General features: G+C 43.7%; 1 protein-coding gene across 1 annotated transcript in view; it reads right to left on the bottom strand.

The window, feature by feature from the left end:
* Positions 1-20953, bottom strand: part of itgb2 (integrin, beta 2) — a 100172-nt gene that overhangs the window by 33268 nt on the left and 45951 nt on the right. Inside the window, exons 2-5 of the mRNA XM_085985541.1 lie at positions 17768-17831; positions 8185-8279; positions 3276-3471; positions 1672-1842 (exon numbers count right to left, since the gene is read on the bottom strand). Coding sequence (XP_085841667.1) covers positions 1672-1842; positions 3276-3471; positions 8185-8279; positions 17768-17828 — 523 coding nt within the window. The 5' untranslated portion in view covers positions 17829-17831. The remainder of the gene's footprint in view (positions 1-1671; positions 1843-3275; positions 3472-8184; positions 8280-17767; positions 17832-20953) is intronic.

The raw sequence follows: 20953 nt of genomic DNA, 5'->3' as shown, positions 1-20953 counted from the left end.
TCTTCAAAAATGAGCCCGGCACCTCGGACAAGTGCCGGGCTTGCATCTGTTCCGGGGGGGGGGGGGGGGAGGGGAGAAGTCCGGGGAGGGAGCTGCGGGCCGGCGGGAAAGCGGCCGGCCGCCGCGCCTCCTTAAAGCGCCGGCGCAGACTCCGGCAACACTCGTTTGCCGGAGTCTTAGTTGCGGCTGCCACTGGCGAGGCGGCTGCAACTGAATTTCGGCTTGGGGCCGGGTTACCACGGCAACCGGGACGCTGCGCACACCGATGACGTCATCGGTGCCGGCGCAGCGCTACCGGTCTACCGCCGCAGAAGGGCCCCAGGCAATTTAGGAACCGGCGCCAATTGCAGCGCTAGGCCCTCTAGCGCCGCAAAATCGGTGTTAAGGGCACCGAATTTCTAGGCCTACATCTTTTATATTGCAACAAGCATTGGGTATGGAAGAAGAATGGCAATGCACTACAGCTGCCATATTGAAGGTCCCTTGAAGACAAAGATCATCAAAGGTTCAACTCGGGTCACAAAGCAAGTCAATGTTTACTAAAAGCAGGGCAGCAACTGTTCCCCTGTGCATACTCTGTAAATTCTTAGAATCCATCCATCATATAATGGTAATGAAGTGAGTGGAATAACAACAATAAGCATGGGCTCTTCAAGTGAGGATCTGATCATAATTTTTTTTTCCTTTATGGGATGTGGACGTCGCTGGCAAGGCCAGCATTTTTGCCCATCCCTAATTGCCCTCAAAGGTGGTGGTGAGCCGCTGCCTTGAACCGCTGCAGTCCGTGTAGTGAGGGGACTCCCACAGTGCTGTTAGGGAGGGAGTTCCAGGATTTTGACCCAGCGACAGTGAAGGAACAGCGATATACTTCTAAGTCAGGATGGTGTGTGACTTGGAGGGGAACTTGGAGGTGGTGGTGTTCCCATGCGTCTGCTGCCCTTGTTCTTCTAGGTGGAAGAGGTCGCGGGTTTGGGAGGTGCTGCCGAAGAAGCCTTGGCGAGTTGCTGCAGTGCATCTTGTAGATGGTACACACTGCAGCCACGGTACGCTGGTGGTGGAGGGAGTGAATGTTTAAGGTGGTGGATGGGGTGCCAATCAAGCGGGCTGCTTTGTCCTGGATGGTGTCGAGCTTCTTGAGTGTTGTTGGAGCTGCACTCATCCAGGAAAGTCAAGATTATTCCATCACATGTGCCTTGTAGATGGTGGAAAGATTGTGCTTGTTTAAATGATGGTAGGTTGTCACTTAACTTACCGTTAGGTCCCTTGGTTGTTTTCCTGAGTTTTAAGCAATATTGAAAGTTCCGAGAGGATTTTGGGTCCATTTTTCCACCGTTGATTATCTCCTGTTCTTTACACTAAAAATAAAACCTGGGGAATGCACAGGTTTTCAAACTGCCCAAAAAAACTGACCTTAATGACTTTTAAAGGTCTTAATGGACCTTCTCTCCCCTCTTAAAATAGTAGCTAGCGTCCAGCTCCATCTGTTGTAAAAACTTATGGCATTAAACTGTATCCCAAGACAGTAAAACACAACATTTTATTGTAGCAGGAATTGGACTGGCCACTTCCCGCCTATGAGAAACGATACCCAGATTGTAAAATGTTATGTGACCCTAAAAGTTACTGGTCTTATTAATCCACAACAAGCAAAATGGAAACGGGTGGGCTCACCAATTTGGATAGATTTTGTTACACTCTTCAGTGCTTCAAGAAGCTGTCCTCCCAGTTTCTTCACTTTAACCAGATCGTCTTTCATGGAGTAGGACAGATCCATGAGGTAGTACAGGTCAACAGGATAACCCTCAGCACGCTTAAATTTCACCTCCATCTTCTGTGGGCTGCCTAAAACACAAGACATTGTATTTATGAAGGAATCAGCAACAAAAAGCTGCAGATTACCAAATCCATTCTGACTTTTTCTCTCTGCTTCATGTATAAAGTTTTTTTTATTCCTTCATGGGATGTGGACGTCGCCGGCAAGGCCAGCATTTATTTCCCATCCCTAATTGCCCTCGAGAAGATGATGGTGAGCCGCCTTCTTTACTAAGTGGCTTGCTAGGCCATTTCAGAGGGCGGTTACGAGTCAACCACATTGCTGTGGGTCTGGAGTCACATATAGGCCAGACCGAGTAAGGATGGCAGATTTCCTTCCCTAAAGGACAATAGTGAACCAGTTTTTATGACAATCTGATAGTTTCATGGTCACCATTACTGATACTAGCTTTTTATTCCAGATTTATTTAACAGTCTTGCATCTATTACATTTTAATGTCATACTCCCAGGTGCCAAAAAAAGTAGAGTGTGCGTCATTTGTTTTTTTCATCTTGCTAATCTGGCCCCTCCCCAAGGACCAGCCAGCTGTGTATTAATAATCAACTGCTTATCTCCAAAAACATTCCTCCCAATTAGCCTCGAATTGATTTTGGCATGGCTGCTTTAACCACTTTCCATGAGGAGTTTGCTGAGCCAGATTAAACACAGTTCTGTTATAGCGAAGAGCCATCCCAACTGTGTTCCAGTCTATCAGGAGCTATAGGAGATGAGCTAGTCTCTCGCACTTCCCTCCATCTACTTACTAAACCAAGTCTACTGGCCTGAGTGGAGTGTGTGTGCATAATGCCAGGAAAGGTATTCCGATCAAAGGTGAGTATGTGTATTCAGAATGATAGGCGGGTGCCTTAATCAGACTCACCACAGGTATGCACATTAATAGAGGTTGATCTAATTAGACATCAGTTAATGTATTTGCTGATAATGAGTAAACTTAATTTCCTGTTAACACCCAGCTGAGTGGTTTGAAGCAGACACTGATGACATTCAATGGGATCTAGACAAATTAAGTGCGATGCGAAATAGCAAAAAGGATCCAATGCGGAAAAGCGGGAAGTAGTGCAAGTTTGTACAAAAAACATGAAAATGTCTACATAATTGAATGTATCTATTAAATTTCATTAGTCTTTCCTTTCCCCATCCATTCAGATGCTCCAAAGTTTAACTTTATCTATTTTCCTTATTCTGCTTCCTCAGCAACGTAGCATAGTGTTATCAGATTTTCTCGTATAAAGATATTGTTTATGAACAGTACAAAAAAGCAAGGGACTGAGAACCAGCCCTTGCCCTCCACATTGACCTTTTGATATTTCAAGTTTTCTTACATTTACTTGGAGTGTGCAGCGCCCTTGGGCTATATATATTAAAATATAACGTATATAAACATTTGAAACTTGTTTATATCTATAAAGACTTTGATGCACCAAGTATCTTGGGTATTTACCTCGTCGAAGAACAAGTTGAACTTTCTGCGGTTTTATCTGTATCACAGTATCTCCAGAAACCCCTAGAGGCCTGTCCACTTTCACATTTTCCACATTTTCTGGGTTGATTATGTCTACCACTTCGCAACCTCTATTCGTGAGGATCTTCACAGAATCACAGCGTGCGGAATTTGGTTCTCCAGCCTTGGTGAAATTCTGTACAGGAAATAAAATGATATAGTGCAGGAAAGATCAATAATAAAATTAAGCAACATTTTCTGACAGCATATGAGGATATGCCAGCATATGTGCGTGTGCACACAAGAGTGTGATGAGGTACACGTGTGCACATATACTGTCTTATCAAATGGATAATTGAAGGATGAGCTGGAAGGCCAAGCCAATCAGCTTTCTAACACAGCTCTCAACATTGTCTATTTTTAAAGGGTGCAATTAGGCTCCATGCTTGGAGCAAAAGTGCAGTTTTCTGTAGGATCAGCTGATTTTACCAGCTTGTATGCTCCTGCAACTTTTTTCAGTGGTAGTGACATCCCAATTAAAACAGGACAATAGAGAAGTATTATGCTCAATTTGATAAGACTAGACACGTCTGCCTGCTCGTAAGTGCTTTTCATTCAAAAAATGTGTACTGCTTTTGATTTTTCTTTTTACATCAAACTAATGACCTCACACTGCACCAACACAAACAGTCCAACTTCACACTGTAGGAAGAATAATTATCCAATTTCTGGATTCCTTCTCAAGAGATCTTTTCCTTCCAGGTGGACTTGCAAAATTTCCCCATGCAGGGAACAGCACAAAGGAATCCATAAGTAATTGGTGAAGGGCTGCCTCAGTGGGAATTGTGCCTGGAAAATTAACCTGTGCTGGTTGGATTGAAGAAAAATGACTGAAACCTCCACGTATTGAACTAGTGATGGATCATCAAGGTGGTGGAAGGGAGAATCCTAGGAACCGAAATGATATGAAGTTTCATTAGGTCCAGAATTGACTCGTGGTCTGCAATATGGTTGCATGGATAGTTACTTGGCTGCTAAATTCTCACCAAATGAAATGTGCTGAGAATGAGAAGCTAAAGGTCCTTCTTCACGTTTTGCCTTTATTTCCTCAGATTCAGACGAATCAAAGTATCTTGATTGTAGAAAAAAATATCTTAAAACTTCTTAATGGCCTGGATTTGGTGGTCAGCAGCGAACGAACAGTGCCAGACTTTCTATGGGCTTTTGCACTGAAACTTGCTGTGATTAGAAAGCCATTTCAGTACAGCGCCCTCTACAGGGAATCTGTGAACAGGCCAAGCAACTGTGTGTCTCCTTAACCAATCAGATTGAAGAATATTTGCTGAGACACACAGGCCGGAATTTTACCGGTGCTCAAAGTGCGGGTTTGGAGGTGGGTCTGCTGTCAAAATCACAGATGGACAGCGGGTCGGTATCCCGCTGTAAACCCGCCTCCTTGCCAGTTTCTAAGTGTCAGGTCTGTCATCCCTGAACAGACCCGACACCAAGCGGCGGGTCAACCAATTTAGATAGTTAAAAGCTTATTAAAAAGTTGTTAAGAACCATTTTCCCATGTATTTACCGTTTTACCAGGCTTTCAACGAGGTTCCCGGAGAGCGGCTATCACGTCAGGTAAGTATGTCGAGTTCTCACTGACTGTGGATTGCTGTGAATAGGTGAAAGCTGCAAAAGTGGTCTAAAACCTACCATTTCACAGCTGTCCACTTCCCAATCTTAGAAGCTGGAGCATTAATGATTTGGAACCCACTTTTGAGCTTTATGCACTTTTGTAGTGTTTGGAGTAATCTCTCTATCCACTGTCACCTCCTTGGAACAACCTATCTCAACATTGACAGATCGCTTCTGTTATCTCACCCTCACCTGCCATCTATTCCATCAGCATCGGTGCCCTTGAAAAAATATCACCTTGGTCCTCAGAATCCTAACATGATCAGCCCCAACACCAGCAGCACCAACATCCACACCAACCTTCTCCGCAATCAACTGATGCTGCACTGGACACAGGGCATCATCACCCGTGCACATTGCTGCCCGGGAGGCCAGCGATGGCCTCACCATGTCCAGATTTGCTTCACTTAACACTGTACAGGCTGGCTGCCACATGATGCACCAGGTTGGCACCACCCCACACCAGCGCCGTAAAGCATCCCTTTACTGACCAAGCCATTCCATGCACACTCATCACTGTGGGGGGGAGGAAGTTCTGTCTCAACATTCACTGGAACTCAGTAAGACACTTCTCAAGGTGCGCTCAGATCTGTCCAATAAGGTGAAGTGTTGAAAATATAGATTTCACTGTATGACAACACATTACCAGAAACTTCACATGGTCATTGGCTAAACCTCTCACGTGCCTACCCTTGTGTGTTGTTAGTTGGTATGATTGCACTAGGATGAGGGCGAGTGTGAGGGGTGGCTAGTGAAATGGGATAGTGATAATGTAGACAGGGAGGAATGGGTGGACGTGCAAGGTAAGTTGGTGTGAGTAAGGATGTGCAGGAGAAGGGTATGGAAGTCAGAAGGATGGTGATGTGATGAGTGGCACAGCAGGGTGAGGTTGAGTGTGGCTTTGCAGTAACGTTTTGTGATCCACTGAAATCATTGAAAGGTTGGCGCCACTGCAGCCAGGGACTCCTGACGACATCCCTGCTTTTACCCTCCTGTGCAATGTGCAACCAGGCTGCGTTGATGTCCGGGGGAGGTCTCTTCCGCTCTTGGAAGGGAAGAGAACCTCCCTGCGTGCTGTGACTCCCTCCATAAGCATATGGAGGGAGTCATTTGAGAGCCTGGGTGCAACCGTCCACCTCTGTGCAGTGTTTGTCAGTGTTTGCAGCACCTCAGTGCTGTAGAACACTCACAGCACAACTATCAAACTCAATTTAGCCGCGGTCCCTTTAAGGAAACTGGCTGATGACATGTCATCAAATGACGTCTTCAGACCCGCTTCCTGTTAATTGGCTGGGAAGCCCGCAGGGCGGGCATAACGAGGCCAATCATGGGAAAATCCCTTAGACAGAGCGGCTGCAGCCGGGAGCGGGACTGGAACCCGGCAACCAGCCATCCCGCCACCATCCCGCCTCTGCAGAGAAAATCCAGCCCACAGAGTCTGAACCAGGAAGTGCCAGTTAGAATATTTAATTCAATACCAAATCATGTACAGAAAGCAAAATAAGGAAAGAAAGACGAGATTAAGAGAGAGATAAACGAGACAGAAAAAGTTTTTAAAAGATTTAAATTTTCTAACTTTTTAAAATCTCCAACAATAATTAAAATCTGAAGGAATGAGACTCCATATTTGTAAAAGTTAATTTTCAGTGCCAGAAGGGTTGTTTGGCTGTAATTAAGAATTATCACACCATTAAAAATTTGCATAAACTAGAATGGACAAGCCCAACTTTTTCTGGCGAGCTTAGTGGATATCACAACTTCACGCTGTTCCTCTGTTTCACTGCCGAGTCGCTCGGCGTGATACCAGTATAGCAAAACTTCTGGAGGAGCAGGGCAACGCGTACAGCAACTTCCTGATTTCCGCGTTTAACTGCACATGTGCAGTCACCAGAAACTGCTGTCCGATTAACTCTTTAATAACGGTGAGCGCCGATAGCCTCATCGCTATTTTCAATCACAAAATCCGGGCAAATGTGTCAGACAAAGCAGACTGAAGCATATGTGTGTAGTGGTCTTTGGCAACATCGACAGTGCATCAGAACAACGATCCAAGGACAATGTTGATGACCTTCATGCTGCGGCCAAGGACTATGTTAATTTGGTCAAAACGGCTATATTTCAATTTTTTTTCCTCGGGACTTGGGCAATTTGGTACGGCTGCATTTATTGTCAATTTCTAGTTGGTGAGAGTTGGTGGTGGTAGGCCGAATTCTTGAACTGCTGCAATCCTTCCAGTGACGGAGCTCCTATGACGGTGTTAAATCAGAAATGACAGGAGTTTGATCCAGCAACAAACCTGGGTGGTTTTTCACAATGTCAGGTAGATGCCATGGTTATAGCTGCACTGGAACGACTTGGCTAAAGGTATAGCGAGTACTGGTACACAAGTCTTCAGCACTACAGTCAGGGTGTTATCAAGGCCTATAGCCTTCACTGTGTCTAGTGCACTCAACTGCTTAATGTCATGTGAAGTGAACTGAATTTGCTGGACAGCGGTATCCACGATGGTAGGGATCTTGGGAAGAGGTCAGATACGATTGTTCACTCGGCAGTTTTGGCTGAAGTCACTTACAAACATTTCATACTGATGTGCTGGTCTCTGCCTCCCATTAGTTATTTGATTGTCAGCCATCATGCTTAACTGGTTATGGTTGGGCAAAAGTTCTTAAAAACTGCTGTCATTGAGGCAAAGCTTTCATCATAAAGGACTCTACCATGGGAATTGGTCTCCATGGACTGCCAATTTCACTGCTTTATGGATTTGGTGCACTAAGGTTATTTGACATTTCAGCTTAATTTCTGAGGACTGGTCTGAGCCTTCATTACGTGCTTCTGAAATTTAGGGTTACTGAAATTTTCAATTCTGCATAATAATCTTAAAAGTCAGTCATTTGAAATGCATACTAGCCAAAGATAACTATTAAAAACTCTCACTCTGCCTTTCACATAATCCAACTTCACCTACTAAACAGCTTGTATTTATATATAATATATTTATATAGTTTGTCCTGCCTTCCATCACAGAGTATTCTACTTTCAAATAGCAGCTACTCCATCACCAACATAATCTGTACTAAAGTTTAAAAACTGGCTAACTCATTTCTGATGCAAGCAGTCCCACTCTCAAATATTCTGCTCCATTGTTGCAAAGCATATTGCACTTTCAGATGTGGGTTCTGTACCAGACATGAACTGTGCCATTTTACCCAATGAGTCTTACCAGTGCCTTGCACCAGGCACAACCTGGTCCTAAATTGATGCATTCCTGGCAGGTTGCTTCTGCTTTTGTGGGATTGCAATTGTTCAAGGAAATATCTAACAAAAGAGAAAAATAAATCAGTTTCTGTTACTACCGATTATATTTACAAAGACTCCATATAGAAAATACGATAACTGGCACATGAAGACCACACCAGTGCCACATAAATACATCTCTACAGTATAGAATAATAAACAATAGAACAAGAAAATGGCCATTCATCTGTAGTGAGGTTGGCATCTCTACAACAGCAGTACTCGGCCTAGTGCACACAGACCATGGAAAATCTCAATCACTGATGGAAAGTCAGGGGTAAAACCAAATGACATCACTAGTATTAGCTCTGATCCTTCTGTCTCCTATTTGTTATGTTGTGGCTGCCATTTAATTGGCACCGTCCATTGCCCCTTCACAGCAGCTGACAACCACCATAAATCATATTTGACAAATTTATTGTGGATTTTTGAAGAAGTGACTGGATAAATGAAGGGAGCGCAGTAATTGAAGTTTATATAGATTTTCAATAAAGTATCTCACAAAAGGATTGTTAAGAAAAAGTCAGGTGTAAAGTATAAGAGGATAGATCATATAGCATAGCTAGAAGGTTGGTTGATGGCTGGGAAACAGAGTTAGGGTAAATGGGTGCTACTCGGATTGGAGAAGGGTTGGAAGTGGTGTACCCCAGAGGTCAGTGCTAGGTTCACTTTTGTTCTTAATATGTATAGATGATTTAGACTTGGGAAAAAGGAACACTATCTCAAAATTATCTGATGATACAAAATAGGTGGTTTGTCAAACAGCGAGAAGGATTGTAGAAGACTTGAACACATGAGCAGATGGGTGTAAGATGCAATTTAATGTGGATAATGTAAGGTAATTATTTTGGGAGTAAAAACAAGGAATGGGGTTATACACTTAATGGAAAAACACAAAGATGTGGATAAACAAAGATAATGATGATTCAAATACATAATTCCCTCTAAGTGTAAGTAAAGGTAGATAAAGCTTTAAAATGTCCAACAGAATTTGGGATTTTATAAAGAGAGAGAGTATAGTAGTAGGATGAATTTATTCAAAACATTAGTTAGGCTACAGTTGGAGTATTTTGTGCTATTCTGGTTAGCCCATTATAAAAAGGACATTAAAGGCAGAGAGGGCATTCAGCATAAATTCACCAGGGATGGGAAACTATAGTTCGGAAGAGAAAGTTGAGGTACTAGGACTTTTTACACTGGAATAGGGAAGGCTAAGATCAGATGTAATAGTTGCTTTAAAAATTTTTGCATGGTTTTAATAGGCAAATACTATGTCCTCTTGTTGGGGAGTCAGTGACAAATGATCAATAAGAGTGAGGAGAGATGTGGGGTTTTTACCGCGTGGAATGCTTTGCTAAAGGCAGCGGTTGAAGCAAATGAAACAAGAGAACCGCTGAAGTGGGGCAGTGCGCCAAGTTCAGTATTTTTTACATTATTGTGCAAAGACAAATTGCATTGATGGAAATAAGTGATTCTGATCATAACTGTTGTTCTGTGTGTTCACAACGAGAAATAAAGCAACTTCAAGCTTCAAATCCAATCTCGTCCCACCAAATGTTAGCTCAGTCCACCTCCAGAAGAGATGCCCATGTGAAGACACAAGTGTGCAGTCCAGATCAAAAGGGAATGCCAATATTACATCCCCCGGTTATGCTATCGTACAAATAGATAGAAGGCAATTTTATCCTCAGACCGCTTATGGGAGCAATTGACTCCACTGAACCTGAGAAGATATCCATGATAGACCTGAATTTTGTAACACTTTAAGGCTGTCTCTGAGAGGTGCAGAGGTTCATGATTCATTCTTGTGATATGAGCATAACTGGCAAGGCCAGCATTTATTGCCCAGCCCTTGTTACCCTTGAGAAGGTGTTGGTGAGCCGCCTTCTTAAACTGCTACAGTCCATGTGGTGAAGGTGCTCCTACAGTGCTGTTGGGTTGGGAGTTTCCAGACCTTTACCCAGCAACAGTGAAGTAACAGCAATACATGTCCAAGTCTTGATGGGAAACTTGGAGGTGATAGTGTACTCATACACCTGCTGCCCTTGTCCTTGTCAGTGGCGCAGGTTACAGGTTTGGGAGGTGCTGCCGAAGAAGCCTTGGCGAGTTGCTGCAGTGCATCTTGTAGATGGTACACACCGCAGCCATGGTACGCCGGTGGTGAAGGGAGTGAATGTTTAAGCCAGTGGATGGGTTGCCGATCAAGTAGACTGCTTTGTCCTAGAGAGTCGAGCTTCTTCAGTGTTGTTGGAACTACACTCACCCAAGCAAGTGGAGAGTATTCCATCACACTCCTGACATGCCTTGTAGATGGTAGAGGCGCTTTTGTGAATCAGGAGCAGTTTTGCACTACAATTTTATTTTTTTAATTGTTCTGAAGATATGGGTGACACTAGAGGCTGAATATATTACCCATACTTAGTTGCCCTGAAAAGGTGCTGGTGGGCTTTCTCCTTGAATTGCTGCAGTCCTTGTGATGATGGTACTCCAACAATAGTGTTAGATAGGGAATCCAGGAGACAACTGGAGAATTATCAATTTCTAGAGGATTATCATAGAAATATCTGCACAGAAGGCAATCATTTGGCCCATCATTCCTGTCCTGAAGCTAACTCCATGCGCAAACTATCTACACTAATCCTAATTTTTTTTTGCCTTTATTCTAATTCTCTCTTTCCTGTTGTAATTGCCCCAGCTTCTATAAACTCTGTTGATAATGTATTCTATATTCGAATAGCACTGTGTGAAAAAACATTCTCCGAATCATCCCCTTTGTGCCAGTAGTACTGACCCTAACTTTATGACCCTTTGTTACCAATTTCTTAACAATGGGGGAGAGGAAAAAACTTACACTATTTATTCTCTCAGACCCTGTTATAAATTTGAACACTTAAATTAGATTCCTCTTCGCTTTCTCTGTTCCAATGAATACAAGTCTTAGTACATCGTTGGTATCCTCCCAGTGAAATGTTACACATTTCCATGGGTGCAATATCCTTTTTAATAAATGGGGTGCCCAGCTTGCACACAGTAAAATAAAGAAAGAATTTGCATTTCAATAGCACCTTTCACATCCTCAGCATGTCCTAAACTGCTTTACGGCCAATTAGGCACTTTATTGAAGTGCAGTCACTGTAGGAAACGTGGCAGCCAATTTGCACACAGCAAGGTCCCACAAACAACAATGTGATATTGACCAGATAATCTGTTGTGGTGATGTTGATTGAGCGATAAATATTGGCCAGGACACTGGGGAGAACGCCCCCGCTCTTTGAAATGGTGCCCCGGGACCTTTTACGTCCACCTGTACTCCAAGTGTGGCCTAATCATCACATCCATAGAATTAACTGGAATCTTACTGCCGTGGCAACTCTAAAAATGGCTGCCATGAACAGCAAAATCATGAAATGCTGGCCAACAATTTTGAGATTTCCTATAACTGCGCACAGTACTGGTCTCCATATTACAAAAAAGAGGCACTGGAGAAAGTGCAGAAGAAATTTACAAGAATGATACCAGAACTGAGGGTACAACTATCAGGAAACTGAACAGACTGGGGCTGTTTTCTCTAGAAAAGGGAAGGCTGAGGGGTGACCTAAAGAGGTCTTAAAATTATGAAGAGGTTTGATAAGGTAGATGTATAGAGTAAATGTTTCCGTTTGTGGGCGAATCCAAAACTAAGGGTCATAAGTACAAGATAGTCAGTGATAAATCCAATAAGGAATTCAGGAGAAACTTCTTTACCCAGAGAGTGGTTAGAATGTGGAATTCGTTACCACATGGAGTGGTTGAGGCGAATAGCAGAGATGCCTTTAAGGGGAAGCTAGATAAGCACATGAAGGAGAAAGGAAGAGAAGGTTATGTTGATAGGGTGAGATAAGTAGAGTGGGAGGAGGCTCGTGTGGAGCATAAATGCCAGCACAGGCCTGTTGGACCGAATTAACCTGTTTCTGTGCTCTAAATTCTATGTAATAACATGTAGCACAATACAGAGCATAGCAGAAGCACGGGGCTGTTTTGTTTTAACTCTATGGCAGCAAAACATCAGGTGACTCTCAAGTGGCCAAAGGAGTGAAAATGAATTAAAAGTAGCAATAGTTACATCAATCAGAAAACAATGAGTAAAGAAACCAGAGAGAGAGGAGAGAAAAAGAGGCAAGTGGAGGAAACTGGAGAATAATCTGAATTAAGAAACAAAAAAGAGAAAAAACAAAGGAAAGGAAAGAGAATAGCAGGTAACAGTGAGCAAATAATATTCAAAAGCAAAATACTGCAGATTCTAGAAATCTGAAACAACAACAAAAAATGCTGGGAATACTCAGTAGGTCAGGCAGCATCTGTGGAGAGAGAAACAGCTAACATTTCAAGTCTGTGACCTTTCGTCAGAACTAGAAAAGGTTAGAGATGTAACAGCTTTTAAGCAAGTGCAGAGGCAGGGAAAGCGGGGAGGGGAGGAAAGAACAAAAGGGAAGGTCTATGATAGGGTGGAAGGCAGGAGAGATTAAAAGACAAATGGGATGATGGTGTGCGGCAAAAGGGGGTGGTAATGGGACAAGTAAAGAAACAAAAGATGGGTCTAGAGGAGCTGTAAATGGCAACAACAGAATGATTACTAACACCTGACGTCTGAAAAAATAGGAGCAGTGATTATGATCTGAACATAAGAAATAGGAGCAGGAGTAGGCCATTTGGCCCTTCGAGCCTGCTCCACCATTCAATGAGATCATGGCTGATCTTCTACCACAACTCCATTCGCCGGTCCTTTCGCCATATCCCTTGATGCCCTTACTAGTCAGAAACCTATCGACTTCTGTTTTAAATATACCCAATGACTGAGCCCCCATAGCCCTCTGGAGTAGAGAATTCCAAAGATTCACCACCCTCTGTGTGAAGAAATTTCTTCTCATCTCAGTCCTGAATGGCCTACCCTTTATCTTGAGGCTGTGGCCCCTGGTTCTAGACTCCCCAGCCAAGGGAAACATTCTCCCAGCATCCATCCTATCAAACCCTGTAATAATTTTGTATGCTTCAATGAGATCCCCTCTCATTCTTCTGAATTCAAGAGAATACAGGCTTAGTTTACTCAATCTCTTCTCATACGACAGTCCCGCCATTCCAGGAATCAATCTCGTGAACCTTCGTTGCACTCCCTCTATGGCAAGTATATCCTTCCTTAGATAAGGAGACCAAAATTGTACACAGTACTCCAGGTGTGGTCTCACCAAGGCCCTATATAATTGGAGTAAGACTTCTTTACTCCTGTACTCAAATCCTCTTGTAATGAAGGCCAGCATACCATTTGCCTTCCTAATAGCTTGCTGCACCTGCACATTTACTTTCAGTGACTCATGTACAAGGACACCCAGGTCCCTTTGAGCATCTGCATTCCCCAATCTTTCACCATTTAGGAAATACTCTGCCTTTCTATTTTTTCTACCAAAGTGGATAACTTCACATTTTTTGTTCACCAACCTCTTGTGTGGGACCTTGTCGAAGGCCTTCTGAAAATCCAGATACACCACATCTACCGGTTCCCCTTTGTCTACTCCAGTAGTTACATCTTCAAAGAACTCCAATAGGCTTGTCAAACACGATTTCCCTTTCATAAATCCATGTTGACTCTGCCCAATCTTACTATTAGTTTCTAAGTGCCCAGTTATTGCATCCTTTATAATAGATTCCAGCATTTTCCCAACTACTGATGTGAGGCTAACAGGTCTGTAGTTCCCCGTTTTCTCTCTCCCTCCTTTTTTAAATAGTGGGGTTACATTTGCTATCCTCCAATCTGCAGGAACTGTTCCAGAATCTATAGAATTTTGGAAGATGACAACCAATGCGCCCACTATTCCAATAGCCACCTCTTTCAAAACCCTAGAATGTAGGTCATCCGGTCCTTGGGATTTATCGACTTTTAGTCCCATTAATTTTGCTAGTACTGTTTTTTTACTAATAATTTGTTTAAGTTCCTCATTCTCGTCACACCCTTGGTTTTCTTGTATTTCTGGGAGGTTTTTTGTGTCTTCCTCCGTGAAGACAGAAACAAAGTATTTATTTAATTTCTCTGCCATTTCCTCATTCCCCATTATAAATTCTCACGTCTCTGACTGTAAAGGACCTACATTTACCTTCGCCAGTCTTTTCCTTTTCACATACCTATAGAAGCTTTTACAATCCGTTTTTATATTTTTCGCTAGTTTGTGCTCATATTCCATTTTCCCTTTCTTTATCAATTTCTTGGTCCCCCTTTGCCGATTTCTAAAAAGATCCCAGTCCTCAGGTTGACTGCTTTTTCTGGCAACTTTATAAGCTTCCTCCTTTGACTTAATACTAGCTTTAATTTCTTTTGTTAGCCATGGTTGGATCACTTTTCCTTTTGGGTTTTTATGCCCTAGAGGAATATATGTTTGTTGAAAATTATGCATTATTTCCTTGAATGTGAGCCATTGTATGTCCACCTTCATACCTTTTAGTGTAGTCTCCCAATCTACCATGGCCAACTTGTCCCTCATACCCTTGTAGTTTCCTCTGTTTAGATTGAAGACCTTAGTTTCAGATTGGACTATATCACTCTCAAACTTAATGTAAAATTCAATCAAATTATGGTCACTTGTCCCGAAAGGCCCCTTTACCACAAGATTATTGATTAGCCCTTTCTCATTACACAGTACCAGATCCAGAATAGCCTGTTCCCTGGTTGGTTCCTCCACATACTGATCCAGGGAACCATCTCGCATGCATTCCAAGAATTCGTCCTCCACACCATTGGTGGTAATTTGATTTGCCCAGTCAATATGTAGATTAAAGTCCCCCATGATTACCGTATTGCCCTTGTTACATGCACTTCTAATCTCTTGATTGACACTGTGCCCTACATTACAATTACTGTTTGGTGGCCTATACACAGCTCCCACCAATGTTTTCCACCCTTTGCTGTTTCTTAGCTCCACCCAAACTGATTCCAGCTCTACACCACGATCTGCCAAGCCAAGATCTTTTATCTCTACCGTACCGATCTCATCCCTTATTAACAGCGCTACGCCACCTCCTTTTCCTTTTTGTCTGTCCTTCCTAAATGTTGAGTACCCTGGAACATGCAGTTCCCAGCTTTGGTTACCCTGCAACCATGTCTCTGTAATGGCAATTACATCATACCCATTTACTTCTATTAGTGCCATTAATTCATCCACCTTGTTACAAATGCTACGTGCATTTAGATAAAGTGCCTTCAACTTTGCCTGTTTAATATTTTTCAGCACTTTGACCCTCTTTACTGTTGGCCTTTGTTTCTGCTCCCTACTAGTTTTGCTGACTACTTTTCTAACTTGCACTTCCAGCTTTGTTTCTCTCCGTTCTGGGCCCACACTTAGGTTCCCAGCCCCCTGACAAACTAGTTTAAATCCTTGCCAACAGCACTAGCAAACCCTCCTGCGAGGATGTTGGCCCTGTTTCTGCCGAGGTGTAACCCGTCCAGCTTGTACAGGTCCCACCTTCCCCAATGCCTCAGGAATTTAAATCCCTCCCTCCTACACCATCTATTCAGCCACGCATTCATCTGGTCTATTCTCCTATTTCTGCTCTCGCTAGCACATGGCACTGGGAGTAATCCTGAGATTACTACCTTTGAGGTCTTGCTTTTTAATTTATTTCCTAGCTCCCTATATTATGCTTGCAGGACCTCGTCCCTCTTTCTACCTATGTCGTTGGTACCGATATGGACCACGACCTCTAGCTGTTCACCCTCCCCCTTCAGAATGTCCTGCAGCCACTCAGTGACATCCTTGACCCTGGCACCAGGGAGGCAACATACCATCCTGGAGTCACGTCTGCTGCCACAGAAACATCTATCTGTTCCCCTTACGGTAGAATCCCCTATCACTATTGCTCTCCCACTCTTTTTCCTCCCATCCTGTGCAGTTGAGCCACTCGTAGTGCCATGGACTTGGCTCTTGCTGCATTCCCCTGAGAAACCATCTCCCCCAGCAGTATCCAAAACGGAAAATCTGTTGGAGAGGGAGATGGACCCAGGGGACTCCTGCACTACCTTCGTAGTTCTTTTACTCTGTCTGGCAGTCACCCATTCCCTGTCTGCCTGTGTACTCTTTACCTGCAGTGTGACCACCTCGTTAAACGTGCTATCCACGAAGATCTCAGCCTCGCAGATGCTCCACAGCGACTCCAGCCACAGCTCCAGCTCAGAAACGCGGATTTCGAGTAGCTGCAGCTGGAGACACTTCCTGCATATGTGTTCACCCTGGACACCGAAGGTGTCCCTGACTTCCCACATAGCACATTGTTGAACTCAATGTTCAGTCCGGAAGGTTGTAAACTGCCTAATTGAAAGATGAGGTGTTGTTCGTGAGCTTCCGTTGAGCTTCATTGGAACAGTGTAGGAGGCCGAAGACAGAGAGGTCAGAGTGGGAGTGGGGCGGAGAATTAAAATGACAAACGATTGGATGCTCAGGGTCATGCTTGCGGACTGAACAGAGGTGTTCAGCAAAGTGGTCACCCAATCTGCGTTTGGTCTCCCCAGTGTAGAGATGACCGCATCGTGAGCAGCGAATACAGTATACTAAATTGCAAGAAGTACAAGTATATCGCTGTTTCACCTGGAAGGAGTGTTTGGGGCCCAGGACAGTGGGAAGGGAGGAGATGAAAGGGCAGGTGTTGATTCTAAAATGATACTGATATATTACAAATTTGGATCATTACTTTTACTCTTCACTAAAAAATACACAAACAAGCAAATGTTTCCATTCTCTCCTGTGTATACAAGACAACTAAAATAAAAACACAAAATAAATGAAAGCTACAAAGGAAAATGCAGAATATACAGGAAAGTCATGATCATGAACATTATTTTGACAGTAGCTTAACTGTAAGTCTTCTTTACTTGTGCAATACATTGCAGAAATGGCTACTTATAAAGTACATCAACTTTATGTATGCAACTGATGTTAAACAAGGGCCTCCAAATAGCGTTGACCTTCTCATATAAAACATATTCTGCACAAGTCATGGCCAGTCCTTATATCTAGTTCTCGTACGCAGATGTCAGCCATGGCTCCGTGATAGCACTCTCACCTCCCATTTGAGCACAAAATCTAGGCTGACACTCCAGTGCAGTACTGAGGGAGTGCTGCACTGTTGGAGGTGCCATCTTTCAGATGAGACGTTAAACCAAGGCCCTGTGTGCCCACTCAGGTGGACGTCAAAGATCCCTTGGCACTACTCAAAGGGGAGCTGGGGAGTTTTAACTGGTGTCCTGGGCGATATTTATCCCTCAACAAACATCACTAAAACAGATTATCTCATTGCTGTTTGTTGGACCTGGGGCAAATTGGCTTCCACGTTTCCTACATTACCAGTGACTACACTGCAAAAGTACTTCAGTGGCTGTAAAGTTCTTTGGGACGTCTCGAGGTTGTGAAAAGCGCTATATAAATGCAAGTCTGTCTTTTTTTTTTTATTTGTTACCTTTCCAAGTACATTTAAACTTCACATTCACTCACCAGCTCGTCCTGTTCCCAGCACAAAGGCAAACACCAGCAGAAGGGCGAACCACTTGATCATTTCCTGTTTTTAAAAAAAAGGATGCATATTACATTCTCCATTTGACTGAACCTTAATGCTGACGAGCAAAATTGCCTGAATTTTCAGAGATGGTCTCATCTTGTAATTTAGGAAGGGAAGATATTTTCCAATAACTCTAGTTATTTCTGAAACACATTTATCTACGGTCACATAGAAAACAAGGCTTCTTGATTTGCTGCAACCTGCATCAAGCAGCTAAAGGGGTAGAGTACAAGAGTAAAGATTTGTTACTGCAATTATATCTTCTTCTTCTTCTTAGGCAGTCCCTCGGAACCGAGGATCACTCGCTTCCACATTAAAAATGAGTTTTCAGGTGACTGATGAGTCCAATGCGGGACCTACAGTCTCTGTCATAGGTGGGGCAGACGGTGGTTGAAGGGGCGGGTGGGTGGGGTGCTTGGGTTGACATGCGCTCCTTGCGCTGCCAGCGCTTGGCTTCCGCTTGTTCCCGGTGAAGAGACTCGAGGTGTTCAGCGCCTTCCCGGATGCTTCTCCTCCACTTTGTGCGGTCTTGGGCCAGGGATTCCCAGGTGTCGGTGGGGATGTTACACTTTTTCAAGGAGGCTTTGAGGGTGTCCTTGAAGCGTTTCTTCTGCCCACCTGGGGCTCTCTTGCTGTGCCGGAGCTCTAAATAGAGCGCCTGTTTTGGGAGTCTTGTATCGGGCATGCGGACAATGTGACCTGTCCATCGGAGCTGATTGAGCGTGGTCAGAGCTTTGATGCTGGGGATGTTGGCCTGAGCAAGAACACCGATGTTATATAAGGCCTTGGTGAGACTACACCTGACTGCAATGGAACTGAATATCAAGCGCTGAGCATAACAGGCGGCCGATCCGATACCGCCCATTATACGCCACCGCTCGAGACGAATTTCTAGCCCTAGGCCTGTATTCCCTAGAGTTTAGAAGAATGAGAGGTGATCTGATTAAAACATTTAAAATTATTACAGGGCTTGACAGGCTGGGGAGTCTAGAACCAGGGAACACAGTCTCAGAATAAGGGGTCGGCCATTTAGGACTGAGATGAGGAGAAATTTCTTCACTCAGAGGGTGGTGAATCTTTGGAATTCTCTACCCCAGAGGGCTGTGGAGTCTCAGTCGTTGAGTATATTCAAGACAGAGACCGATAGATTTTTGAATATTAAGGGAATCAAGGGATATGGGGATAGTGCAGAAAAGTGGAGTTGAGGTAGAAGATCAGCCATGATCTTAACGAATGGCGGAGCAGGCTCTAAGGGCCGAATGGCCTACTCCTATTTCTTATGTTCTTAAGTTGTCCACTGCCAAAAATAAATCTGGTAATTGTGGTGTGTGAGTCAACATTAGCGTGGCCTTTAGATGGACACGCACAGCATTTCCTCTGGTACTGAAAACTTGACAATTCCAGCACGATTTGTTTACTGAACTTATGGCTTCTGATGATGTTGTTGCCTTCCTCTTGGAAAGGTACCCTGAAATAAAACACTTCAGAATTTCAGTGGCTCCTCAAGCCCATATGTCACAAAATCATTACGAACCTCTCCTGGGCTCTACTAAAATTAATTTGAATAAAACTCTCCTTTTCACGTACCATATTCTAATTCAATGACTCACACAGTTCCTACAAAATGAAACTTTCCCAGTGCTCTGGAATGAATGCATCCTGTTGCAGGGTTTAGCGGGACTTCGAATAGATTTTTAAAAATATTGTCAAACCCAGATCGTTTATCTTTCAATTATCAGCCTAGAAACCGAGCATGGCAATCGTTCCTACCATGTAATTATATTGGTACAAAGTAAAGAACAGTCATGCAAAACATGGGGGCGATGTTTGTTTGGGGTTTATATGGGGTGGGTGGGGTTATCTGTTCCACCCACCTGATGCACTCAATATTCAAGGCCGGGCCTCATCAGCAATGGCCCAGAATCTGTGGTCCTGATGACAGCGAACTGGCATCATTTCGCCTTAGAAACTGACCGCAACTTCAGGATTTAGCGCATGTGTAGCCTAATGCGGAAATCCTGAAGTTGCGGTCTGTCATTCCCTGCTCCTCCACAGGCTGCGCTGTGCCCTCCACCCGACAGGAGCCGGCAATCAGTGAAATCTCTCAAATCATGGACACTGTTGAAAATTTCGGCTCTTCCGCAGTAATTTCGCTGTTAAATGCCTCATTAAAGTTGGATCCTTGTGGATTAGGTGTAACTGGGGTTTTAACAGCGAACTGACTGCTAAACAAAGGCTATGGCCCTGAAAAACTAATTTTAACTTTGTGCAGTGTCAAATTTATCCATTTTAATAAAAATTAAAATTTTTAAGAAACTTAAAAAAATATATTTTTCCAAAGTTTGTTCATCTTTATTTCAGGTTTGCCTTTTCCCCATACTAGAGCTTCAATCTTTGTTTTGCTCTCTCTAACATTTTTTTAAAAGTTAGTATTTTAAGAGCTTACCCACTTCCTGGTTTGCTGTCTGTGAGAATTCTGCGTTTTGATTGGCTGCTTAGAAAGCTTGTTGATGTCACAGCAACTCGCACTATGGGATTCCCACTATACTCTGTCAATTTGAATTACGCGTCGGGAAACCTGAACTTCTCGACGCAGAGATCACGAGATCTTGGTGTGAAGCTTACTTCGCGGCCAGCGGCGATCGCCATCGCTTCACCGCTGACCGCAAATTCCGGGCCATTGAATTGGTGAGCTGCTAGTGCTCAGCACACTTCTTTCAGGCAACTCAGCAATTGGGAGGGCAAGAAATCCAGTGGGGCAGCCGTTACTTAAAGGTAGCCCCTTCAATGGAAAGTACATTTTTCAACGGTAGCTAGTGGAGAGCGACTTACTGAAGCAGCGGGCTGCCCAGGGCTACAGGGTTCTCCGATCCAGCTGTGGAGATTCTCGTCAAGCAAGTGAGCAACAGGAAGGACATTCTCTTCCTCTCTGATGCATTGGAGAAGGCCAAGCTGGAGGCCATACACGGGGAGGGTATTTGGACAAGTTCTATTCCTTCTCTTTGTACTAACTCACTCAGTCACACCCTCAGTATGACAACCTGGTATTACACATTGTCCTGCCACTCGACTGCTACTTACTCTCGCCACTACGTGCTATTCCTTCTCTCTCTCTTCCTCTA

The sequence above is a fragment of the Somniosus microcephalus genome, chromosome 4, assembly GCF_052327205.1.
Source record: "Somniosus microcephalus isolate GS21.2 chromosome 4, FLI_Smic_1.0, whole genome shotgun sequence".
Lineage (NCBI taxonomy): Eukaryota > Metazoa > Chordata > Chondrichthyes > Squaliformes > Somniosidae > Somniosus > Somniosus microcephalus.
This window is presented reverse-complemented; position numbering and strand designations above follow the sequence as displayed.